Genomic DNA, 27,342 nt, shown 5'->3' on the forward strand with positions numbered 1-27,342 from the left:
TGTGCGAGGTCACTTGGCAGGGAGGCGGATGGAGCCGTTCTGCTCTCTAGCACCTGCCTGGCCCCCACTGCACGACTCATCTCTGGGCTCAGCGAATCATAGACAGGATCAAGTACAGCTGTTTAAAACAACAGGCTTTATGGCATATCGCAACGGCCAAATACTAAACGCTCCTTCAGCTGAAACTCAAGGAAAACCTACAGTGACACACACACACACACACACACACACACACACACACATAGATCTGTTCTGTAAAACATGAGAGGGGCTGCTGTAAAATGGTCCTGTGGATAGAACAGAATAGAGCAGAACAGGACAGAATATAATAGAGCAGAGCTGAACAAAATAGAATAGAATAGAATAGAATAGAATAGAATAGAATAGAATAGAAGAATGGTAGAGCAGGACTAAACAGAACAGAGCACAGAACAGAACAAAATGCAGGTTTCTTTGAAGCCTGATAAACACAAACAAATTTCTCAGCTCTTTGGTAGTGGTGTTCAATGGGTTAGTGTACTCCAACATACAACTGAGAGTAAGATAACACATGGGGGAAAAATCTACTCCAAAAATGTGTTATTTTTTTTCCACTTGAAAAGACTAAATATAATCATCCAGCAGCCAATCTGTATTGCATATACTTCAGATAATGATGTGTTTACCGCTATAGGGCCACGAGCCGTGCTTCCAAAAATCCATCCTGCTCACTTTGGGCAGTGATGTTCCTCTAATAAGTTGTGACTTAGCGTCTAACTAAGTCACGAGGCTACACGTCATCCACAAGAGTGATTTTCTTCAATGCACTCTCTGCCCAGCAGCAAGAATGAAGGCAGGGTTATTCAGTACAGTGCATTACAGTAAAGAGACTCTCAGAGAGGGTAAAAAAAGAAACACCAAGGGAGGTGAAGTCAGACGACAGGACAAAAGAATAAAAGATGCAGGGTCAGGGTGAAAACATAGATGGTTTCCATTTCTGTCAGGCTGAAACCCACAATCAGCAATCCTGCTTCTGCGGTCGGACCCATCAGAGCCCGCTGAGAGAGGGGCGAAGCCACTTTGAGCCACCAGCGGCCCCATTTCTCCACGCCTGCAGCACAGCCTGCCAGCCAAGGGGTAGAAACACTGCCCTCTATCAGCGGTGCTCCTTCCCACCCATACAAGTGACACAGACCCAGACAAAAACACTGAGGAGGCAAGCACAAACATGCGTATTTCATTTAAGCAAGCGCAGACAATTACGCACACACACACACACACACACTCATGCATCTCCTAGACTCGGAAGTCCGCTCCAGGTCTCCCTCGCCTGTCAGAAGTAGAAAGAAACGGAGAAAACACAATGCTCAGCCTGTACTGCAGGGGTTGAGTTGGAGGCTCAGCTGTGCGGACTTTACTGTAGATGATCTGTTCTACGGGGGGATTTTCCCTGTGTTTCCATTCCATACATATGGAAGAGGATGGAAATGGTGGCTCCGAGTGGGTTCGTGAATAGGAGAGGTCAGGAAAGGGTTGAGGCTGTGACATAGACGGACAGCCCACTCAGCAGCTCTCTCTGCGTCACTTGTGGAAAGAAAATGAGCACTTCAACATCTCGGTGAAAAGATAACATTAAATTTCAAGAGGCATTTTCATTGAGGCACCTTCCCGGGATATGTATTCACTGTCATATAAAATCAGCACCCTGACCACTGCACCACCCATAGCGTGAGCCACCAAGACACGACAGCAGCACTCCAGCCAGGCACTCGCAGTGAACCGGTGGGCAGTCTCCACTCTCCTGGGAATGGATGGAAATTACAGGGTCCCTAAACTCACAGTAGTTCCCAACAACCTTAAACTGTAATCACAGAATTGTGAAAACACTATCAAAAGATATTATAATGACAACTTGTGAGGTGCAACAAACAGCTCAGATTATTTTCTGTAAAGGCCGGATAAGAGAGACGTAACTTTCCTCTCTGCACAGTGCGTGACGTCCCTTTTTCTCCAGAGGGCTTTGGGTTCATATTCGCCCGTCGTAGTTTAAGCTCGCCTCCTATAACTAAGCAAAACACTCAAATCTGGTTCCCATAGCAACGCAAGGAATGACCTAACCTGGAACAACTGGAAGTGAATACAGAGCTACCTGAATGTAAGCACACATGGACACTCATTCACACACAAGCAAACAATGACACTGTTTCTCTCTGTCTCTTCTCCCACATAAATAAGCTCACCTATACCTGATGACATTTAGCTAATATAAAAAAAAAACACAAAACATAAATAGATATAGATAGAAAGAGTTACACCATGTATGATTGTTGCTGTAACATAATATACAAGGTATAAGAAATATGGCGATATTGCTGGGTCAAAGGTTTGACAGAAAAAAAGCAGAATCTGTTCGCTCCACTCCTCCCATTTACACATTTATTCACTATTTTCCCAGCTAAGTTGTGACATTCGGAGCCATCATGCTCTTTAACGTCTTTTCATCGCCTTTTCCAAGTATTTCAAAAGTGCCCGGCACATGTGAAATACTTGGATGTGCGTGCTTTGGATTTTTTTTTTTTTTTTTTTAAATCTGAGGGAACAGATGAGGAAGAAATTTGAGCAAAGAGCATTCCCGACACAAGTCTCAACACCGGTGTCACCAAGTGTGAGGACAACCTATAAACATACTGAGGGCTCCTCTGTCAGGCCAGTCAAGGCCTCTTCATAAATCTCATATCCACACCTCGGTGCCTACCACTTGGCCCGCGTGTGCAGGACCGGCCGGGTGTAACCATTATAGGCACTGGCTCGCTGTGTGTCATCCTCTGATTGGCTTGTCAGGAGTTTTTGCCTTATTCATTTCACCTGTTCGAGACCCGTCAGAGGTCCAGATTTCATCAGGGGTAAGTGGGTTATGTGGTGTTGATGTGGGACAGCGACAGGGTCTGCCTGGGTGAGAACTGCCACCTGCTGAGCGTCTCAGCTGCCCATCCTTCCATGGAGACACACCCCTGGGTGTCCACTGGGAATACCAGGCCACTGGCATACTGAGCGCTGAGGGGGCGAGAAACACTAAACTTTATATCGAGCACGCAGCAATGCCTTCAGCTGCGATCTGCCACAGCCTTTCTCTCGTTCCAGCGTCTTCCTCAGGCTGAGCATACTCACATGTGCACATAGCCATGCACACACACACACACACAAACACACACACACACACACACACACACACACACACACACACACATATAGACATATATATAGAGAGAGAGAGAGAGAGAGAGAGAGAGACAGAGAGAGAGACAGAGAGGGAGAGAGAGATAATATACACATGGGCCCCCAGGAAGAGTAGTTGTTACACTGTACATTGTAACAGCTAATGGGGACCCAAATAAACAATAAACAATACACACACACACGAGAGACAGACTGAGAAAGAGAGAAATACAGAGAAGGAGGGAGAGAGTGAGGAAAAGAGAAGCGGTGCAGCTGTTACACTTCAAATTACCTACCCAAACAGAACTTGGGTACAAACTGCGCAACTCATAATAATGATTTAATATTCATTAAAAATTCACATGCAGCACACTTAAAATTCCAGCAATTCATCAAACCCTACTTAGCAAAACATCTTCAAATATCATAAATCTTACAAAAACTAGACAAAATGATCAAAACAGTGCCGGTCCTTCCTGCAGAGGAGGATGGCAAGGATTACAGCTATTAGACCAATTACTTTTTTTGTACAAAATGGAGATATCCAACAAACCTGTAACAATATACCATCTGTGTCACATTCTCACAGGTAAATATTAGCATAAAATTATCTCACTGGCTCAGTTCATGAAGGCATTACACCTCTTTTAATGAGGCTTGTTTTTTTTTTTTATTTCTGCTATCTTCCATTACTCTTATCATTCAACAACAATAACGAGTGAAAAGTAAGGCGTGGTGGTGAGGTCGCATCTGAAAACACAGGCAGAAGCATCTCTTCCAGCTGTGCGTCCCATTGGCTGAATGGCACACTTCAGGCGAAACTGCTATCTGTCACTGACCATGCACATCAGGAACCGCTGCTCCAATTCTGTCACTTCCCCTCAGGTGAGACCATCTCCAACTGGCCACAAGCAAGGAGAGAATAGTCCCGTTTTACTTCCTGGATCCAGCATACTTTAATACGCTCGTGTTTCCAATAACAGGCACTCAAGTCAGATAAACTGCTCTCAACCCAGCCACACCTTTCACATGTAGTCACTGTCATCCTCGAGCCATCTAGCTGATTTTATAATTCCTGGTTATAACGAGTGTTATGATGTGCAGCCGTATTAGTCATGCAACAGGTTGGAGTGGAGTGACAGCTTGCCAAAGAGATACTCAACAGTTGCTACTGAGATGTGCATTCAAGTGTCTGCGAGAGCAGATTCCAACTCAAAGAGCTTAAACTGCGATCCCACAGGTCTGATAGACACACAATGAATTTACAATTCTCTTACATGTAATCCTGCTGTTGCCCAAAGCTACGTACCCTGTTGCTCTAGTAAAGCTGATATCACTTCTAGAGAAAAAAGTACACACACTCCACTGCGTGTATGGCAAAGGAGTAATTATACATATTTAGTATTGTTGAGGAAAGGCTGAGATCACAATGTAATGACTTGAACACGCTCGATTACAAGCCTATATCTGGTACGTGATGAATGGAGGTGCTAATGCAAAGCTATTCATTTACAGCCTGATTTTTTTTTTCTTGTGAGTATTATTTTACAGCAGAGGAACTCAGTCAAAGGTGCATCAGTCTATGACACGAAATGCCCCCCTCTCCTCCCACCTTTCATGAGTCCAAAGCCCGAGGCAGACCAACGGCAAGTTGAACAGACAACAGCAAAGCTCTTTAGGGCAGAAAATGAACATTCTGGAGGGACACCTCAGACACACAGCCTTGTCTGTTCCCCTCAGTCCACAAAGCACTGCCCTTTTTGTGCTCTCTGGAAATGATTGAGCCCTCCTTGCAGACAGGTGAAGAGAGACATTAGGAGTCAGGAGGGGGGTACAGCGGAGAGTGGCTGAGAGGGGAGCAGTGCAGTGCCTCCTGCTATCACTCCGGACAAAACCGGAGCCCGATTCAGAGAGCTCCTCCACACCCAGGATCAACTCGGGAGTATTAATGGATTCAGAGTGGATCAACTGATGGCTATCGTATTTCGCTGTTATGACTCAGTGTGCATTGACAAACGCAACACACATCTGCATGTGCACTATGGTGCATTGCAGATGTTTACACCCATGTCTTGGTTTATACCTGTATTAGACGAAGCAGCTCTACTCATCAATTCCCCTTTAACAAACTGCATTTCACTTCATTAAAGTTTAAAGTTATATTCATGCAAACAGCACAAGAGGGCTCAACTTATGTTTCCTGTAGTGCAACTTATTGGCATGTGATGCAACAGTAAGTTACCAGAATCCACTCATTTCTAAGTTAATCAATTGTGTACTTTAGCATACTCGTGCCAGGTTAAACCAAAGGTGTACAGAGACATTTCATCCAAGGAAAATCCAACTTTGTCACTTACAAAAGCATAAAAAGGAGCCAATCAAGTGTATAAAATTCAGAAACACACTGTTTTAAATGCTCATGTCCCACAACAATTTTAAGTGGCATAAAACTGTTTTCATCTGCCTAATATTACTTATTGATCTGTCTGCACATCCACACCTTCCCCACCACTCCTCCAGTCAATGAACACTGCTTATCATTTACACAGCACCAACATCCATTAGCACCGTCATCTTCTGCCTCTTCTTGAACAATTATACCAATCTAAGTGATATATTTATATTGTCTTGCACTAGCAGTGACTGAGAACTGAGCTTTGAAAATCTGAACAAACAAAATTCATTTTTAACTAAAAAGATTTAATTAAAATGTAAAGCGATGTAGGTGACAGGAGTGTGCTACTGAAACACAACTAAATCTTGTTAAAATAGTTTGTGATTTCTGGAGGCAGTGTGTATCACCATTAATAAAATACAGCAGCAAAAGTGCATCATAATTACCTTAAGGCTGACAAACTCTGACTCATTACATTTAATTTTACATTTAAAATTAAACAGTCTATAATGGGATACATTTCTTTCAAAATATGTCAAACAATACGTATTCTATTCAAATTCAGACAATATAAATTTAAAAAACATTCCTAATTATTCTAAACACAACTTTCACCAGTGATTTAATTTATTTTCTCTACTCCAAGTGTGTTCTGTTTCTGATTTTTTCAGCATGTCAAAATATGGAATCTTTTTTTTTAAATCTTAGGCCTACAATTATGAAACAAGCTCAGATGATGCTGACAATTAAATTACATATGCCAAACATATAATTGGAGGTTTTACTCTCCAGCTAATTTTGAATGACAGGGATCTCAACACTGAAATCCAGGTAAAATTTATATTAAATAATCTAGATTATTATAACATTGAGCAAATAATCAGGTCAGTCAATTTTGCTACAATTAATACTTAAATTTTAAAAATCCATATGCAATATGATTGATAATGTGAACTTAATTATTTTGCATTTACTGAGCAAAGCAGCCTCAAAAGCTTTTACAACTTAAATCAAAATGTTATTTTACTCCTTCTAAAATTAATCCAAAGTACATATGCAAAATGATGACTTCAAATTAATTTAATATTTATACAAGCAAAATTACTTCCATGGAAATAACAACATTAAAATCAACATTAGGACATCCAAATCACAACAATGCACGTCTTTGTTTAGAAAGTTACTGAAAATTGCACTTAAAAGGCCCGGTCCTTCCAGAATAGAAACTCATTAGCAAATGTAATTACACAGCCAGTATCAGAATCAATTATAATTTTTTTAAAGCTAAAAATAGGGATAATTTAATTGTTAAAATCCACCACAACTATCAGCACACTGCAGAAGATGTGGCACGACAAAACACCAGTGGAAAACAAACAGCAAAACTTCAGAGGACAAACGCTGGTAAAAAACCTACAGCAGCTTAACAAGAGAGGCCTCAAGATGAGACTGAAACCTGAGCTTACACAGAGCTTCCTGAACACAAAACACAACTGATTGGCTCCGTCCTCACGCTGTGCTCAGCTATGACTTCCCTATAGTAATGACATATGCCTTACATCAAAGCCAGCTAAGCATAATCATGTCCTTTATTATTTAAATCCAACAACCATGTTATATAATGGCAGAGTGACAGAACACACAGAAAGCAAATATAATTCCTACAAAGCAGGCCTACAGGAGCCACAGCTATCAATTATAATTTTCACCCATCAATATATATAAGACTAGAGTAGCATGAATAAATGTGACAGCTATTGATCAGAATCCTACGTCTGAACTTGCATCATCTACATTTCTACAATTAATGACGATTGCAATCCGCGTGGAAGGACAAAAACACGATTTTAAGCAGCCTATAGTAAATCAACGTTAATATTTCTGCAATAGTACACAACAAAACAACTCCACTTTTCTGTTTGGGTCAAGCGTGCACAAAAACTGCCCAGCCTTTTGCAGCGGTCGCCACTATTCAAGCCTGAACGTGGGAAAACGTCATGAGCACAAAACGACTTGAGCAAATAATTTTTTAGACATTATCAAATAAATACGTAAGGCAGGATTTTTTTTTCCAGTGCCCTCTGGGAAAACACGGATACACAGAGACAGTCTACACTTACACATGCAATTTCGCCCAATTTCACAGATTCTCTCTGTGCTTTTTTTTTTTTTTTTTTTTTTTTGAAATGGACCCCTGCAAAGTGTCACTGAATGCAGATCATTTCGACCTAACTAAGTCGACCGTGGCGAGGATCACGCCAGGCTGTGTTTCTGATTCCACGCAGGGTCATACAGGCCTGCAAATCTGCTGACTGCATGCATTCAGGCACATATGTGGACGTTTTGCTCCATCTGATTCCCCCTACAGTCGCTCAGTGCAGGGCCATCATGGCAGCCATTATGAGGCTCTCCAACATTTCCGTGGCCTACGTGCGCATTGCTGTGGGGAGTGGCGCAGGCTTGCACCATGTTGCGCCTACTCCCACCAGCCTACAGAAAACCTCCAAAATCGACTCAGGGTAAAGAAAATAACACGTGAGGGTGATCATTTTTGGATTTTCAAAATGATTTTTTTTTTTTTTTTCAGTGGCACAGCACACACAGGCGAGGACTGTAATGCAGGAAAGTGTAGCCTGCAACTGGAGGGGGAGGACTGGGCTGGAAGCGCATAAAGCAGGGGTCACGTGTTCCTCCACAAGGGGCTTGAATATTTACCTTTTTGTCACGCAATGTACTCTTTCCTACACCCAAAGGCATTGTTTAAAAAGAGGCAGGTCTATATGTATTGACGGAGTGGGTATCAGCAAGTCTGATCGAAGAATAAGATGTATTTTTCGCCATTATGCAAAGGCAAAAATCCTTTTCTTTTTTTTTTTTTAAATTCCAATCAATCAGAAACTGACTGAGTGTAAACTGCACATACAGGAAGAGCTGTGGCACAGAGGGCCAAACAAGAAAAGTGGGATTGTATAGTTTGTGGTTGTTTTTTTTTTTTTTTTTTTTGATTGACTCAGATTAACTGACAACTTCACCTCACTCTCTCTCTCTCGCCTTTCTCTTTTTCTCACTCACACGTAAACACATGGGCCAGCACTTATACACACACACACACACACACACGTATACACACATTAAGCGAAAGGAAAGGCTCGTTTGATTAGTATGCAACTCATAGGACATTGCAGTCTAACAGTCAATAGTGAAATCAAAGTTTCCTGCATATTGGATATGAGTGGCCTTGGCGAAAATAAAAAAAAAAAAACGCCATAAATTGTAGCTTCGTGGAAAGTTAGCTCACATGGGACACTCATATATTTATTGTGTGTGTGTGTGTGTGTGTGTGTGTGTGTGTGTGTGTGTGTGTGTGTGTGTGTGTGTGTGTGTGTGTGTGTGTGTGTACGTGTCCACTGTGTCTTTCAGTGTCCATATTTAAAAATGGGAGAGGCCTTCAAAATGCAAATCACGCATTAAGCCACGTATATGTGCTGCGTGTGTTAGCCCACGCTGTAGCATGTTTTTTTTTAAATAGAATTTAATTACATTTCCAAAGCCTAATAATAAAGCAGCAAAATTTGCCAAGTGAAATACGTGCTGAAAAGCCCAGCGAGGAGGGGAAAACTCCCCCTACTTTTCACAGCGGAAGCTTACAGGTCGTAGACTGCCATGTGACAAAAATATAAGAGTAAGACTTAATGCCTTTTTTGTGTGTGTGTGTCTGAAGGAGTGTGTCTGTGTGTGTGTTTGTGTGTGTAGGTGTGTGTTTCTGTGTGTGAGTGAATGAGTGAGCGAGTGAGTGAATGAGTGAGTGAGATACATCATTTAGGCCTACCTTAGTTTTTTGGGAACAGAGTAGTCTACCTCTATCACCTTTCCGTGTAATTCAACTTTACCTGTAGGGACGAAAATTGATAGTGTAACATTAGCTCCATCATGAAAGTAACAATACAAGCAGACATGACCGGTAGGCCTACAGCAACACTTTGAATCACTTCACAAGTAGGCGCCTCACCATTCACCATGCAACAGTGGAACCCCCTTCCTAAACAACTTTAAATGGACGTGGCGTGCATAATGCGGTGGATAAAGTGGATATGAACTGATTAAAATGGGACGTTTTGTGAATCACATTTCAGGAAATCGGCGCCAAAATGAAGCATAAGCTTATATAGTATGGGGGAAATGGGCAGCCATGCTTTCCACTCCCACAACCCTCATTGCAATGAGGGGTATTTTTTTTTTCCCTCTCTGTAAAGAATGCAAGATCAAAGAAGAGATGGTTTGAAAGAAGAATGACTTGTACTCTAACGTAGGTAGGTCTTTCTCCGTGTTGATAAAGCCGGGCTGAGCTGTGTTGCACAACGAGCTTGAACATGGCTTTCGTTACTACTATTATGTGTAAAAGTGGCCTGGCGCAGCACGGAATTGGCGTCTCACCTCGTCCCCCCTCAGCTACCTGTTTATTAGCTCTTTCCTCCGGACCCCCATCACCCACCTCCAAGACACCTCGTAAAAACATACCCAGACATCATAGGAACATGGTTTTGACAAGTTTTTTCCGGTTCCTTTGGTCAGCTCTTTTCAATAAAATCAAGATAAAAAATAAGTGAAAAATAATTATGCCTACCCGAACCATCAGACCATCCCATACATTCCAGTGGGTGATTGCAAAGTAGCGCCCCACAGTATCGGAATCTCCAAAATATAGGTTATTATGCGCGGTAATTGCGTTACGACGAGTCGTGTTTTCTTTAGGCATACAAGCTCTAAAGCCCGGAGTGTGTCCTGTGATCTATAAATTACCCAATTTTTGTTTGACCATGATGACTGAGCGTTCATCTAAACTCTGATGGCACTGATGGGATCGCAAACCCCAACACTGTCCCGAGCACAAAATACAGGGCAAGGCAATGATTAATATTTCACATTTCTGTCCCAATCTATTGTGTTTTAACCTGCCCAGTTTTGACTCGCTGTGAATTTTTTCTGTCACCGCAGCATCACCCCGTGTAGTTATCAAATCCACGCTTACCAGAAAGAGTCTCAATAGCCTTTATGGCCCAGTTCTGGTCGGGGAAGTCCACAAAAGCATAGCCGGATTTCAGTAGGACCTGGTCGGCCACTGGCAGCTTCCTCTCCCCAAAGAGCTGCTTCAAGTCCTCGACAGTGACCGAAGGACTTAAATTCCCAACATATAGTTTGCTCATGATCTGAAAGGAAAAATCTCGAAAGGGTTTCAAATCTCACAGAGAGAGGCGATATTTAGAGAAGTAGAAAAATAATAATAAAAATAAAATAAAAAATAAAATAGAAAAATCTTGCTGAAAAAACAGCAATCACCCCCCAGGAAATACTAGGCTAGGCGACCCCCCAGCACCAACTCTGCCCCTGGTCAAACTCTTTTAACAGGGATTGAAAAAAAAGTGTCGTTACGACGTTACTCTGGAGCCAACAAGCACCGCCTCTAAATAAAATCTCCCTTAAAATATCAGAAAAAAATGTTTGGAGGTGCATGTGGGCCGGATCACTCGCGGTTTTTCAGTAAAGAAAGTGCATTAGGATATGAAAGTGGCATGATGATCATTGGGTACGATTCAGCAAGGGATGGGCTAAAAGGAGGCAGAGGGGTTATTTCATCAAATCATAATAAGGGCCGTGCCTTGGGTCTCTGTAGGCTGGGGATGAAAAGGCTACTGTCTGGAAAATCAAGTCGCTGTCACTGTACTTGTAGGACCAAACAGTGTCACTGATCCCCACAGTTTGACTTTTATTTATTTATGAGCAACACAGGAATATGGATTAGAGGAGGTGTAGGCAGGGGATCCTCATTAGACGAGGGACGCCTGTTTGATAAAATTGTATCTTATAGAAATCCCCACCCCAGAGAGGATTTGCGTGTTTTTGTCTCTTTGACATGATATTACATAACTGTTTACATTGCAGGTGGGGCGATAACAACAGGAGAGAAAGTGAAAGCTAAAATCACATTTGTCGTCCTCCCACATTATTCTCTCGCTTTGCTGATTTCTTGGGAAACACTGATGACATGTTACTTCCTCTCCTGCTGGGGACCCGCTGGATCCTGCTCAGGGGCCCCTGCTGGAGCCCAGACGGCTCAATGGTGTATACGTATAAATTTAGTCTAAGCCCGTCAAAACAGTACTATGGTTGCAATTTCAATTTATTACAATTGTGTTACTTGATCAAGCCCTGAAAAGTTGAACTTGAGACAATTTTATTTGACAAGAAAAAGCAACGGGGTCACTTGACTTGTTTTGCCACTCTGGCCCAGCCTCCATAACGTGCAGTGCCACTCAGTCAGTCTGAGCTCATACATACAAGCTATGGCATCACAGTGTATTTCCCCTTTTTGGGCAGAGCCTCAAGGCACCCATGCCTTCTCTTCAAATCACATGACCTTTTGTCATAGAAATGGGAATAAAACAAAACCCAAGGGAGATGTGTGTGTGGGGGGGGGAACAGTGTCTAATTGTAAGAGGAGAGGGTTATTATTGTGTGGAGATGATTCATATAGCTGCAGAGCCTCAGGCCAGGGTGCAGTGGTCATGCATGGAGGTTTAGTCTTTTACCTACACTAGTACTCAAGGGGGAGGAGCTCCTCTTGAGTTGTTTCTACATGTGATCTTGCCGATGCCTTGGAACATTACTGCCACCCTACTGTTGTGGAGAGACTGCCAGTAACAGAAGTGACCAGCTTCATTCCCCTTCTTGTTTACATCAGAGTGTGAACAGAGGAATGCTCGAGCTGTGGCCTATTTACAAAACAGCTCTTTAGTTACTTTTCTGTTGACAGGCCAACACAGCGTTGCACCTCCTCCCCCCGCCAGCTGACACTCATTCAGAGCTGCTCCCCAATAAAACACTCCCGTCCACTCATTCAGATTCCAAACAGAGTCAAATCATTTAAAAACATACAAGTGCAACGCAACATTATGTGTATGTGTGTGTGTATGAATATAAATGTGTGTATGTGTGCATGCAACATTTTGAGATGCCATAGAATTAAAATAAGAAAAATTAACCCTCCACCTAAAAACAAAAGAAAAAAGAAACTCCAGGAGAAATGTGTACATTGTATGCCCTTATCTCAATACCGAGCACAAATCATTCAGTCTCCCAAAATAATTCCTATTTGGAAAGTCATTTTATATGAACTTGGACGGGATGCAAAATTTGGGGAACACAGAGCACTGTTGGCAAAAATAAATACATAAATCATACATGAATGTTTTGTTGCTGTGTATTGTAATACTTTCAACAAGGAAACAGCCGTAATTTCCATGTTGTGTGTGACTTGGTAGTTGCATGGAGCCGTTTTTATTGGCTGTGCACGTGACTGTGTGGGTTTGATTAGGGCTCACACAGTATCTATCTGAGCCACACAATTTGGAAAAAAGTAATGAAATAATTAACCGGTTTTAAATACCAGTATTATATGGTCATTTTTACTTGTAACTATAAGCCTTCATTTATTCTGCTGACTTTATCTCTCGACATATACTTCTGCAACACCATTTAAAGTTTTCTTTTTTATTTTGTTTTTAACTTTCCCAACTCTAATAAGCTTTAATTTTATGTGAAAGGTTTGCAATCTTTTACTTTTGTCCTACAGAATAAGCCCTCTTTGAATTAATTTATATTGTGCAAAAACAGATAAACTCGTCAAGCTGTCATTAATGGAGGCACCGTAGGTTACACGGTACATGTGTCATATATGTTGGGGCCAGTTTGGATCTGTGCGACCAGTAGGGGTAGATGTTGTCCTTCCCTTCCTCACTGGGCAGGGCAGAGCGTGTTGCACCACATGGCAGGTGGCAGCAGTGTACTGGGTCACATGAGCTTCGTTTACTTGTCACATTTTTTAATCAGTTTTCTAATGTTCAAATACTTCTGGGGGTGTCAGTAACAAAGCATTGTGTAGGAAGAAAGGTGCTTTTTATTTCCTTGTTCAGTTTGAAATTCAGTCCCACTGAACAGCCACTGGTTTAACAATCACAGGCTGGGCTTCCTGGCTTTCAGACAGAGAAAATGTGCTTCTCCTAATATTACTAGATAAGCAAGAAATCTGCATATAGGGAAATAAGCCAGTGACCTTGTGTGTAACAACCATTAAAAAAATAATAATAATAACAAAAGACCGTCAGGCCCATGAATCCCCAAGTTCATCTAACTTTAATACACATTACATAAGGCAGCTGATGAGCTTTTAATACTTGGAGTCAACATATTGAGAAGAGTTGCCTCATCAGTTCCTGGATTTCAAATGAGCTTGACAAAACAAGCTGTTAAAATGGTTTATCGCAAGTCTTTGCTTTTCACTTTCTGGTGTCGACTTTCTCCTTGAGCAAGGTATAATTATTTGTGATGAAATTTTAGTCTTTAACCTCTTATTTTATCCGCATCTAATAACTGAAAACAGCTGAGACTGGTGGCACCTAATAGGCTGTTCACACTTTTGTTACCAAATATGACACGGCTCTTAATAAAAATACTTTACTTCTTCAGGAAATCAGTTTGTAGAATGCAGTTTTTATCAAATTTATTTTGCTCCAGTGCTCAAACATTATGCAAGTAAAACATTTTACAGACTCAAAATATGTTATAAGTTTTGCTGCCAAATCAGACCTTTTAGAAAAACTGAAATAAAAAAAAAAAAAAAAAAAAAAAAAGGTCAGATGATGTATTTCAGAGTGTAAAATATTTTTAAGTGAATCATTTTGTAAACAAAGCCAAAGGTGGGACAACAGTGTTTGAACTGAGGGCACTATACAGCAATTATAGATTACTGCATTACAGAGAACTCAAATTAAAACTCTAAACACTGCAATGCAACAGGAAAGGACCCACAGATAACAAAGAAAAGATGTAATAAAACACGAGTCATAAAGTGGAAAAAAAACGTCTGCATTTTCCTTTAATCGCGTACAAGATTGGTTTGCACACTCACACAAAATTTGTATACAAAACACGTATGGCATATATGGTCCATACATTTAAAATTAAAAAAACGGGAAAGGACAGGTCAAGTCATTTCAAATGACATACCACTTTACAACTGAGCTCAGTATACTGTTACACACATCGGTCATGTACACTTGCTGACAAAATCTCATTAAAGAACATCTATCCTGAAGTCAACCGAGCTTTTTCCCCGGGAACAGTCTCACGTGTTGGGAAGGGAGGGGAATGCTGACAGCAATCTTCAATAGCGGCCTGTGAAATCAAACAGTTACTCAGCAAATCTGACAGCACTGTATTGTGTTGAGCATTTCAGAATAAACAACTGTTACAAAATATTTATTTAGTTTTCCAAAGAACTTACGGGGAGAATAGGACCGTGATCGGGACCGAGACCTGTACGCCCCTCTATAGTACGGTGAAGGAGACCGCCTTCTGAAACAGGACAACACAAAATCCTCACTTTTCTCAGTTACAATCAGGAGACATCAGCAGTGAATCAAAATAAATAACAACTTGAGAATCTATTCTACCAATAATAATCCAACAGGATAACTGCTTGCAGATTGAGATAATGACCTGTATGACCTGCTGTAGTAGTCCCTGTCGTCATAGCGATCGTAGCCGCCTCTGTCATAGCCACGATCATAGCCACGGTCGTAGTCACGTGAATAGCGCCTTGGACCACTTGGCCCGCCTCCACCACTAGAACGGGAGAAAATCATGCACAATTAGATTATTCATGGACTTCTATCTCAAGTGTCAGGTTTATGGCTTTTACTTAAATATTAAAACATATCATTTTTGAGGATATGAGAAGTTCTAGGAGGTAAACTCAGTTGAGAACACCTGTCATTATAATTCAAACTGCATTTAGTAAGTCTGTCCCGCTGCTGTTCATATTCTTGTTCAAGAGGAGGTGAAATTACATTTTTCCTTCATCCCAACTGCTGGGATATGAGGCCGCACATAATGGGCAAGATTCACGCTCCATGTGTGCATGGCTTCAGGAAATATGGCCAGACCCCTGCCAAGCCTCCTCAGTTTCCTTAATGAAAGAGGGGCTTCACTCCAGACCAATATAATGTATAAGCAGAATATATTACACCATAAGAGTCATTTGTTAACACAATAGCCATATCCCTGTGTTCACATATTTACTATTTCATGGGCTTTTCCAAAGGGCCTGCAGTGCAACACATTTATTCATTTCAGACAGAATAGTCATAATTCAGTTCCATGAATTTTAAACAAATACATAACCAACTAACAAGCCCTCATTTTATGATATGTTTCCTGATAAAAGTGCTCTCTCTTAAATGGACCAACACCCTTTAAGGAACACATTAAGTTTTAAGGAGATTAGTGGTGTAGCTGAAAGCACTATTGGTAATTTTAATCAAGATATCCCAGATGAGGCTGTCCTGAATCTATACACTACTGATAAGCACTGGGCTTTTTCTCTGGTGATTAGTAGATCTAAAAAGGCCAGCGCCCATCAACCGCGGTTTTGATGCAGCACTGAGGCGTACGTGTGCCTGAGCAGACACACAGCAGTGTCTGAGGGACAGACGTGGTGTGAGAAACGCATCATTTTCTGCTGTCCTGTTCTTTTTGCCCTCCTGGTCTATCTCTGCAGCAGCTGCCTGAGTATGTGAAGCCCACTAGTTTGACATGCCAGCATTATCTGTGCAGAGTGCACAAAATAGAAAATAAATCGCCAATTTCTTTGTTGCACCAAAACAGCAGCTTCCTGTTGCCTAAATGAATGATACTCATAACAAAACATCTAATCAACTGATCAAATACTTGTGATTATTTTTGATAAATCAAGTTATTGTTTTAGAGTAAAATTTCCAAAGATTTGCTGATTACAGCTTCACTGAGATGCTAAGACTGTTCACATCAGTATAAAATGTATACTTCAAATGTTTTTTTTTTTTTTTTTTACTGTTAGTCTAAAGAAAAAAATTTAAGATATCACTTTGGGCTCCACTAACCCATGAGCATTTGTCATTTTGTCACTAATACACTATAGAGCACACAGACTTGCAGACCTTGTAATACAAAATAACAGTCTATCTGTCTTGTCAGTCCTGTGCCTATAAATGAGTACATAAATTAACTTTTGTAAATTACGGTGGGACTTCACTTCCCCGATTGACGCCACTGAATGAAACTAAATGTGAAGGGGAGACGAATTAAAATATTTAAAATAAACCCACAGTCTGGTTGATACATTGCTCACCAGAACTGTAAATAACAAAAAATACAGAAGAAAAAACATGCCAAAACAAACACACACAGCCCCTAAACCAACTGCAGTCTGGATGTCAACCCTCCATAGAAGTTGTGCTGTTAACACCGGCCTTAAAACTGAAGAGGCATCCCACATCAGAGTATCATTATTGAAGAGGGTGGCTGTTTATGTGCTCCTGTTACTGTGTCAGTGTAAACCCTCAGTGGTCCTCATGTAACTCACTATGTGGGGCGGCCCATGTAGATTCCAGGGGTTGGGGTATGGGGTCTTTTTGTGATGGAGAAGTCCACTCTGATTCTACGGCCATCCAGTTCCATACCATTTGCTCGTTCCTTTGCCTGACAGTGAACAAGCAAACATATCCATTACCTCTGCACACCTCGCGCTTTGTAGACCTAAGATACGTTCCACAAAAAGGTCTGATAAGGGTCTTTGTCAACAAATTGCCTCATACCTCTTTAGCGTCTTCTCTGCTCTCAAAGTAAACAAAAGCAAACCCCCTGGAGCGCCTGGACTGCTGGTCGTAGACAATACACACATCTGACAGGGGGCCATATTTGGAGAAGACCTCCCTCAGGTCCCTCTCTGTGGTGTACAAGCTCAGGCCAAACACTCCTAGGCAACAGTTAGGATCGGGATTTGCCTGTGATAGAAAAAGATTGCAAAAAGCAATTGTAATAATTTACAGACAATCCCTGGACAAAAATTCATCTACAGCCCATAACAAAATGGTGTTTTTTTATTTCCTTTGAACACACTGTGCCATAGAGCACGTACACGGTTGCCAATGTGCCTGCGACGGTTGGACATGGGTGAATGGCTGTGGCTGCGTCGCCGACGCTCTCCACTGTAGGACCTGCTGCGAGAACGGCGACGATAGGACCTCGAGCGGGAGCGGGAGCGACTGTAATGTCTCCGTGAACCACGGTGGGAATGAGACCTGTATGGAAAGAAGGATTTTGTTTTAGTATACTTCCGCTTTCCTATATGACTGTTCTACTGTTAGGCTATGAACACACAGAGCATTTTTGAAAAAGAAAAAAAAAAAGAAAAGACAAAAGCACTGTCAAGAGCACAAGGAGGAAGTTGCTTGGCTCAGTGCTGGCTTTAGAGGCAGACACTGATGAGGAGGGGGGCTGCGACTGGCAGCAAACACCTGTGGGGTCGTAAAAACAGGGATGACATATCACTTTTCTGCAAAAGTTCAGCTGTTTTCGACCTCTGCAAGTGCCAGGCATTTTAAGGAGTAGTCACTCCCCACAGGATTATGTATATGACACTTGAGGAAAAACGCTACATGCGTTCAAACCCTTAGTCTTACCACATCTGCTTTATGAGATGGCCTGTCATCTACATACCAGTTATCCAAGAATAGTTTAAATGAATTTATTTTCCTCATTAAACTAAATATATGAACCTTTATCTCCAAACAAATTAGTTTTTGCTCACCCAGACCTGGACCTGGAGCGGGACCGAGATTTGGAACGGGAGTGTCGGGAGCCATCTTTGGAGCGGGCAGGTGATTGGGCAGGGGAGCGGCTGGCCGATTTCCCTGAGCCCCGAGGACTTGCGCTCCTGGATGCAGAGCGAGACTCCTGAACGAACCACACACACACCAACAGACCTCTTATCAGCACCAGCAAGAGAAGAAGCTGGGAAATTTGTCATTACACTAATATGAATTTGGATATTCTGTGAAGAGTATAGTAAAGAGGAGAAATGTGAAAAGTGGATTTAGGAATGCAGGTTATTGCTATTGAGAGTAGCCATGGATAATATGACAGTAACATCATTAAAGTAGCCTATGCAAATTACAATGTAATGAATAAATAGAAGTTTGTCAGTTGATTAAAATAAATTTCAATAACTTAAAAGTATGTACATTCAATAAAAAGAACATGCACGCATTTGAGAAAGACTAGAAATTACTTAGCGCAGTGACCTTATGCCCGATTACTTCCTGAACTTCATTTGTGTAACTTCATTACTTCATTTAATTCTTCTTTCTTCAAATGTCTTATTTCTTCTTACTTCCCCCATCTCTCACACTGCCCATACTTCTTCCCTCGTCATGTTTTAGCATGCATTCACAAATTCAGCTTCACAGATCTGAGCTTCATATTATTCAAAATAAACTGGACATGAGACTTCTTCCGCATTTTTCTTCGTCCAACCTTAACCTTTATGAAAAAGAAAGGATGAAGAATATATGACTACAATCATAACTGCACCCTCATTCAACTTTTAAAGTGTTATTGAGATCTAATGACATGCATGGAAGTGTTTCAAAGCACATAAGACAAAAATTAAAGTCAAAACTGTTAAATGTTAATTGTGTGTACATTTCATTTAAAAATACTCTATGCACAATGTCTATTCAAGAATAAACCCACAAATAAAATTTCCACTTTCAGTAATAATCTATGAGATAACCCCAACAGCCTCATGACATCACTGATCATTTAAACGTCTGCGTCTCTTTAAAGCAAATACGACAAAAGCAAAACATTGACAGCAAATTTTCAGCACATTAGTTGTTGATATATTTCGAACAAAGTTGAACTTGCCAAAAGCACAAAAACAATTGAAGATGCTTCTTCACACAAATGTGTGTACACTTGCTATGTCTTTGTTTAGTTTGACTACACCCCAAGCCACTTGGGGTGCAAGAAGATTAAAAAGGTAACTCTAACCTCTGAAAATGTAAACAATGAAAAAAAAAAAAAGGGGGGGGGGGGGGGGGGGGGGGTGAAAACATGAGGATTTAGAAGTCGATAATATTAAAAAAATGTAATTTTGGCACCGAAGCCAACAAAAAGAAAAAACACTTCTGCATGGAAAAACGAGCAATCAAGAGACCAACTGCAGCTCATTATTCAGTGAATATTGGTGTGCAAGGAGTTTGACTATTTCAGTCGGCACACCTGTGCACATTACAGAATCCAAAACCACCGCAGCACTTTGTTTTACGGTCGACGTGTTTTTTTATCTGTATGAACCTGTGAGCACTGGCATCCGCAGCACGTATATACCCTACTGTGAAACCAGAAGCAGCTGGTTGAAAACAGGTTCTGATGCAATGCCTTTCTCTGGGAATACATGCAAAACAGATGTGAAGTTAAACTCAGTTGTTAAAACTAGTGTAGTATATCTCAGACTAGATCTGCTTAAAACACCCTTTGCCCCTCTGCACAAGCTCTAGTCTTTGTGCCCCTTTGGGGACTGCAGGACTGCCTCTGGTGCCTACTGGCCAAATGTTAAAATAGGAGGTTTATGTAAGCTAGACAACCCCAACAGATAATATGGTAGCTATGTATATTATAATTTGAATGCCTGGCCCACATGCCAGTCTTATTTTAGGCTGTGTGTGCTGGAGGGTCTTGGAGAGTGGAGCTTGTGCAACAGGGCAACTGGTGGACATTGAGCTTTTCCTGAAACCAAGTTGGTCTTAACAACAAAACCTTACAGTGACCCTACTCCACCCCCAAACTACATCTATTTGGCGTACTCATACAGAGAAAGGACTTGCATTGGAAAGGTTTTTTTTTTTTTATAAACCACGTCCCGTCTTGCACGATCGCGATTACATGCAAATTTGCTGCAGTGACATCTTGGGGCTGTTCGAGGTAGTCTTAAGATGGAAATCCAAGGCACCCCTTTGTTGATCACATGTTCAACTTGATTGACACAAACTGCTGGCCCCCAGAAAAAGAAGTATGGCTTTTTATCTGATCACATTAAAACTTAACTCACTATGTAACTAAGGTCAGCCAATGACAAAACTAGCCTAACTTGTGTTCAACTAACATTTAAACCGTCCAGCACATTATTTTCATAGTTTCACGGACTTTTTGCTGAATTGCAGTCTGGCCAGTCTGCGAGGCTATCAGCTAGCGGCCACTGCATTATCCATTATCATAAAGGTTAGTGTGCTGGACTGCTAGCCAAATTTCCTGAAATTAGCCGTGCCGAGTAACGTTAAATAACCATGTAGTTAACGTTGGAGTCAACCTAATAAATGGTTAACAGTCTGAAAGAAATGCTGCCACATAATACAGTTTGCCTCGACTAACTGGTCCGCCAAGGTTAGCGTTACCAGCAGAAAACCAAAATACTTCAGCTAAGAGCTAGCTCCATTTCCTGGACAGACTAGGCCTTAGGCCTGCCAAGATTAATAAGCTATGGCTAACGCTATTAGCTAACGTTATGCAATGACTGGGGCACATTCAGACCGTAATTACCGTGTGCAGTTTGAGAAATTTATAAAATTACCTCAATCTTGTTTACATTTTCACAAACATCTGGTATCTCGGCAACGTTTTAGCTATTTATTGGAGATCTTAGCTAACGTTAGCTAGCTAAGCAGCAACATGGAAGTGTTTCATGTTCATTCAGCTGAGAGGAAGAAAACATGGCTGAAGAAAACAAACAGAAAGCCTTTAAAAGATTCGTACTTACCCGCTCGCCGTAACCTTTCTCGTTATCGCTCATGTCTTGCAGTATTAACGTTAAATGAAGGATAAAGTCTGATTTTACCGCTTGCTGCCAGGCAGCCACCAAATTTGTGTGTGTTGTGAAGAGGTGCAGCAGCACGCGCCTGGGAACATAAGCTCCTCCTCACGAGCTGAGCGCGGGATCACCGCTTTGTCCCGAGCCTCGCTGACAAAACGCAGATCTGACACCATGGGATGGGCATCAGCCGCCAGGGGAGGACTGTCCTGTCTGCTCTGTGTACACACAGCAGTCTGCAGGGTGGAGGGTGGACAGCCAGCTCTTTACACTTTACACACGCCATGGTATGATTAAAACACAGCCTATAGAAAGCCTACACGCACGCACGCACGCACACACACACACGAGGATAACCCTCTACTGCACAGCATGTCTTTCGGGCAACATAAGGCCTTTTTTCTCCCCCACAGCCCCCAATAATATTTTATTTTAATTTTTACACGTTTAATGGCATGTGTCAGAACAACCCAATAAGCTGCTGTGTCGGGTATGATGCAACAGGAAGGGAAGAGACTTCCTTTTAGGAAGCAGAGTGACAAGAGGTCAGTGGAGAGCTTGGTTAAACTGCAGTATTTTGCTACTTTAAACAATAATAATTACTGTACTATAAACATGTGTTAATGTGCATGAACCTTTTCAAGATGCATAATTGATAAGTTTTTATTAGTCTGTGTTTTGTTATACTAGTGCAGTGTCAATTTTAACATGGGCCCCGCAGCCTCCACTGGACAATCGGAGTCCTGGGCTGAGGAGTGCGCCCTCCTGTTTTGTATACAGCCATGCATGTATGCAGGAGGGTGAACTCCTCAGCCCAGGGCTCCGCAGTACTTACACCTAAAAGACAAGGGACACACTTTTGAAGACCACAATGTACAGATTCTGGACAAGGAGGACAGGTGGTTTGAAAGAGGAGTGAAGGAGGCCATCTATGTCAAAGTAGAGAAGCCATCATTTAACCGAGGAGGGGGCCTCAGACACCACCTATCCCCTATCTACAGTACTCTCCTTTCATCACTCCCCAGGAGACTGAAACACCATGTCCTGTGACCCCATGGGATAACGATTGACCACTCATGACACCATGTGACCCGAACGACTCTCGACGATGATCGTTACACTTGTCACAGCAGTGGTATGGACGACCCTCACAACGACCTCACATGAGGTTAAATACCCGGGAGTTTTTTACCAGTCCACAGAACTGAAGAGGCTTCTTGGAGGAGAAGCGAAACGTCTTCTGAAAACTATTCAGTCCAGTTGACTTGCTCTACGCTACCTACACAGTCTTACATACAGACAGACATGCAGACACGCACAGAGACATACAGAGATTCCTCCATTTATAGTTAAATGTTAGTAAAAGGTCGTTTATATTTAGTTGTCTCAGGACTATATTCTGCTGCTGTTACTTTCCAGGGCTATATCATGCTCAGGACAGAATAGATAATTTTATGTAATTGTAGGACTGATCAATAGTACTGACAGGAAATTGACACAAAGCTGTTATATGGAATTAAGGTGCCCAATTGGGCTGTTAGTCTGATTTCTTTAGATACTGAGGACAGTGAACTGGAGAGCACAAATAAGAAATGTTCTGAGAAAGTTTACTGATGGAAAATTTCATTGTTTCTTTTCATTCATGAAATAAATACCATGGAAATACATAACTTTCCTCCCTGACATGGTACTCTTATCGCACGTTTCCCTGAGGCTACAAAATAATTTGGCATCCCTGGCAGTGCAAGTAAAAAAAAGGTATTGATTCATGTCCCCAATAAGATTTTAAAAAATATGTAAGAATACTTTAAAGCCACTGAGAAAGGAGGAAACTAAGACAGTCATTTAATGTTCAGCTCTATTTTAGGCCTGCTTGTTAAAATGATGTAGCCGTGATTTCTTGCCTTTTGCATGTAGCAGCAATTTCTTGCCTTTTGTTTTAATGCTTTGTTTTTCATCTTAGTTCCAGTAAGAACCCCCTTTTTAAGATAGGGATTTTAGCACAAGGAATTCATGATGGTGATCAGTGCTGTGGCTAACCCACTGCTTTAGTTCTCAAGTGCTGCTACCTCTCCTTTACTAATTTATCACTCTACCTCTCCCTCGGCTTCCTCTTGCTCAGCTTGCTCACTTTACAGAGTGAAAAGCAGAAAGTGACAGCCAGGATCTGGAGGAAGAGGAGGTGAGAGGAAGGATGCGGTTGTCTTCGCGGATATCGTTCCGGCGTAAGAGTACTCACTAGCAGCAAGATGCTGCTCGCTGGACTGTGAAGGAGCAGAGGAAAGAGGAAAGCACCTCAGAGGGGTTGCAGAAAACTATTTGCTTTTGTTTGATTTGACTTGTCTTCTTGGGAACTCCTGACATTTACAGGGTTCAGTGGCTCTGGACTGTATTTCATGGAACAGAGAAGTCCAGAGGGGATGGTCTGTGCAGAGAATGTGAGATACAGTAATAATCTGTTTATTCTGGTTTTACAAAACTATAATTATGTGCCATAATCATGAGATGCAGGTGAATGCTGCTAAAGGGACCTGCCACGTATAATTACAGTGCCCTGCTCTGAGGATCACATTTATGCACTCCAGCTGAGAGAAACATAGGAGTGAATGCTGTAAAAGATTTGTTCACTTGCTCTATAAGAATAATAATCTATCACAAAAAGATGCATTACTCAGACCGTTCATCTCTTGCTTTTTTAATGTATTTATTTAGAGAGAAGAATCAGAGAAAGAAACATGAAATGGAGCAACTGGATATAGACGGTGCCTAGGTGTGAAAGCGATACGTATCTAATAGACAACTGCAGACACATGATGTATACCTGTGATTTGTACACTACTGCGATCATGTTAATAGTTTTAGAAAGTTTTGTGAAGAGGTGATACAGTGATTAGAAATTACTTTATTACCTGTTTTGGCTTAACCGTGGCACTTTATTTGACTGGTCATCAGCAACCCAAAGTCAATAAAATGGTTAAATTTTGATAACAGTACCAGAATGGACTTAAATTAATTAGAATGTCTCTGTTGAAAACAAAATATATTTACAGACTAGGAATTGTGAGAATGAATGAAAAGATGAACAAAGATTATAGAATTTAAACCAATCAAGAAGCAGTGTTGCTCTTAAAGTCTACTGAGGAGCTATAGTTATAGTTACTTTCCACATCTAGCTTATGACAGCAGAGTACAACAGAATAGCCCATCTATCATGATAGCTGCACAGCCTTGAGTATGGAGTCATTAACAAACTGGTTTTGAGAGCATGTCGACATTCTGGATCCACCTACTCCATAGAGCCTATGAAGATGATAGGGAAAAAAGAAATCATCCATTTTATTTAAATAAAGGGCATTTTAAAAAAGTCAGCTGTGGACAGTATATATATGTGCATCCATTCACATACCACAATTATAAAGCATATTTATTTTATGGAGGTCCAGAACACTGGGTCCATCTCGCTGGCCGATGGGAATGTAAGGATCTGGCTTGGGGATTATTGTTGGTCCACCATCTTCAGAGAAAGCATACCTGCATCACAAAATAGGGTTAAATGGTGTACCAGGGACACCAAAGCAAAATATGACTTGTGATTTGATGCTCTGTGCAGCAGCTCACCGTCCATAATGCATGACAGAGCTGTAGTCATATGGAGTATTCAGGTTGTTTGTCACCTGTTTCCTGAAGTTATGTATGCGGTCTGTCAGTGCACAAGAAATAAAGTGTAAGTGTGAATTTACAGGCTAAAAATGACACTTGGACTAAAGGGAAATGCTAGAAATAGTAGACTCAGAATGGAAAAATAATGTTGAAAAGTCTTCACTCATCACTAACCTGGCATAATGTTTTTCCACACAATCGTGACGTAGTGGTCTCGGTCTGAGCGAGACTGCTCGTGCACAAAGCCGAGAGCGTGCATGAACTCATGGGCGGCCACTCCTGACCACATGCACCCAGGAGTCTGCAGCGACAAAGTCTGGCTTCCTCCGGTCTGCCCCAGAAACGACCAGCAACTTGGGGTGCAATAGAAGCACGTCCATTAAAACATAGCATTATAGAGTTTCAAATGAAACCCATCAAAAGGTTCATAAAGGATATATTCAGTGGTCATCCTCACCCATATCTAGGCTGGATGTCAAGGAAGTTGGCTTCATGTGTACGAGGAACAAATTTGATGCATGTTCCAGAAGAGATGTCCTGCATTCCGGTTTCTATTGTGATTCTGTCCATATCATCTATCATCAAAAGCATGCAATAGGCAAATCAGAGTTGAACCTTTGACTGACTGTGGATCTTGTTTAGATCGCTAAATCACTCACTGCAAGTTTAAAATTGTGCTAATCAGACAAAAACATATGAGCTGCGCAGTTTTATGTAACACCTCTTTGCATTGCTGCATACCGTATAGTGGAGACATGATGAAGGGTATATAAACAAATCCATCAACTGATTTAGGCCACAGACAGGCGTTGCCAGGGCAGGTTATGGCACTCCGTATATATGAGGTGGCAATATCCCCCTCTCTGAATGATATTCCCCTGGGGCTTCTCAGTCCTGGTGAGAAAAACATTTAATATAGTTAGACACATACCCAGTAACTTGAATCCGTATCATTCTGATGAATCATGATATGTCTTACTTACTTCTGTTGGCTTCCAGGATTTTGTCCATTGCATTCATGCTGTCAAAATCTAAATATTCCTCTGAACACAAGGAAAAATGAGAGAAAAAGAAAAGTTAGACTGAAACATGGCTGATCATACAAAACTCCAGTTTTAGGGAATAAGTAATCCCCTTTATTATACAGCACATTTTCAAATAAACACAGTTATCCTTAAAATGTAGAATATTATAAAATCAGCTTGTATGATAATTCTTCCAAGGACCCACCTGAGTATTTTCTTTTCAACCTCACTTTTCCCTCATGAACTGCAGTTGAATTCTGCAATCCAAACGGTGCATGTTACTATATTTTGATCACAAAGCATGACAAGATGAAATGGGACATATCCTATACCAGATCATTTCTTGGTACTGACCTTGACAGGTAGGGCGTACGTGTGGGTCAGCATGCCAAACAAGATACCCAGAAGGATCATGGTAGAATGCATTGCTTTGGTTCAGTTTGGTGTACGAGTCTCTGCCTGTGGTCCTCTTAACACAACAGCTAAATCAACTCATCTGCACCAGATCTATATACCCACTTGTCCCTCGGTGCTCAATACTGATTGGGTACATGTTCTGCCGTGAAGCATGATTAAGATCCCTCATCATCCAGTGTGTGTAATTACCAAAAGTCCACTGCTGATCCGAAACAGGTGGTCCCGATGCTGACCTTCGGTTGTGCCCTGTACTTTAGCACATGTAAGATTCAGCACTTTCAGAAATTAGACACTTATGGGTGTTTTGCTTTTGCATGTGCAATAACTCAGCAGTTGGTATCAGGAGAATAACCGTCCACCCAGTCCGACAGACCGTCAATTTGTGCCTGACTGACGTGGCAACCTGTGATTTTGTGATGAACTATCAGTTTATAACTATGTTGACAGCAATCATTTTGTCATATAGGTAAATATACAAAAACAAAAACCTTATCCTTCTCCAAATATTATTTCTCTTTCTATCAAGGGGCCAATTTGAAGGGCGATGACTAGGGGAAGCATCCCCTGCGTCAGCACAGTTCATGAAATGCCTTCTCCCTGGGTACCTCAAAATTTGGGAACATTAGCACTGTAGGATTTCTTCTGCATTTGAGCAGAGTATGTGTTTTTCAAGTGTTATTATACCATTAGCAGCACCTCATTAATTCAGCTGTTTTACTCTATGTAAATCTGACTCACCACTCTTTATTCCTCCACCATCTCCCTTGTCTATCATAATTGCCTCTGCTGCCACTTTATCACCTACTTCAAGTGCAGCTTGCTCAAATATTATAGTTTGTTTAAAAAGACTTAAGTAGCATCACATTCTTGCATGACCAAGTACTCTCTTATTTCTTTATGAAATG

General features: G+C 41.4%; 3 protein-coding genes across 8 annotated transcripts in view; all 3 read right to left on the reverse strand.

The window, feature by feature from the left end:
* Positions 1–10,967, reverse strand: part of igf2bp2a (insulin-like growth factor 2 mRNA binding protein 2a) — a 49,577-nt gene extending 38,610 nt beyond the window's left edge. For 2 of the 3 annotated variants that reach the window (XM_030081491.1, XM_030081490.1), the window contains exons 1-2: positions 10,620–10,967; positions 9,420–9,480 (exon numbers count right to left, since the gene is read on the reverse strand). In XM_030081491.1, coding sequence (XP_029937351.1) covers positions 9,420–9,480; positions 10,620–10,794 — 236 coding nt within the window. In that variant the 5' untranslated portion in view covers positions 10,795–10,967. Of the gene's footprint in view, positions 1–9,419; positions 9,481–10,214; positions 10,265–10,619 lie in introns of those variants that run through there. The other variant, XM_030081492.1, reaches the window with a different exon arrangement.
* A 3,524-nt stretch (positions 10,968–14,491) lies between these two features.
* tra2b (transformer 2 beta homolog) lies at positions 14,492–21,466 on the reverse strand. Of its 4 annotated transcripts, none has more exons than XM_030080588.1 (8): positions 21,285–21,466; positions 18,276–18,421; positions 17,604–17,766; positions 17,281–17,469; positions 17,049–17,164; positions 15,155–15,271; positions 14,931–14,998; positions 14,492–14,821 (listed from the first exon to the last, which is right to left on the reverse strand). In XM_030080588.1, the coding sequence occupies exons 1-8, from the start codon at positions 21,315–21,317 to the stop codon at positions 14,811–14,813; spliced, it is 843 nt and encodes a 280-aa protein (XP_029936448.1). In that variant the 5' UTR covers positions 21,318–21,466; the 3' UTR covers positions 14,492–14,810. The 4 variants fall into 4 exon arrangements, with proteins under 4 accessions (XP_029936448.1, XP_029936447.1, XP_029936446.1 ...); XM_030080587.1 differs by having other exon boundaries at positions 14,931–15,001; XM_030080586.1 differs by having other exon boundaries at positions 15,146–15,271.
* A 3,090-nt stretch (positions 21,467–24,556) lies between these two features.
* Positions 24,557–26,446, reverse strand: hce2l1 (high choriolytic enzyme 2-like 1). Its single transcript, XM_030080683.1, has 9 exons — positions 26,375–26,446; positions 26,226–26,277; positions 25,979–26,038; positions 25,737–25,889; positions 25,453–25,570; positions 25,170–25,348; positions 24,954–25,035; positions 24,742–24,866; positions 24,557–24,635 (listed from the first exon to the last, which is right to left on the reverse strand). Exons 1-9 carry the CDS (start codon positions 26,444–26,446, stop codon positions 24,622–24,624), a joined length of 855 nt encoding a protein of 284 aa, XP_029936543.1. The 3' UTR covers positions 24,557–24,621.
* Between the last annotated feature and the right edge of the window lie 896 nt (positions 26,447–27,342).

The sequence above is a fragment of the Myripristis murdjan genome, chromosome 21 (assembly GCF_902150065.1).
Source record: "Myripristis murdjan chromosome 21, fMyrMur1.1, whole genome shotgun sequence".
Taxonomy (NCBI): domain Eukaryota; kingdom Metazoa; phylum Chordata; class Actinopteri; order Holocentriformes; family Holocentridae; genus Myripristis; species Myripristis murdjan.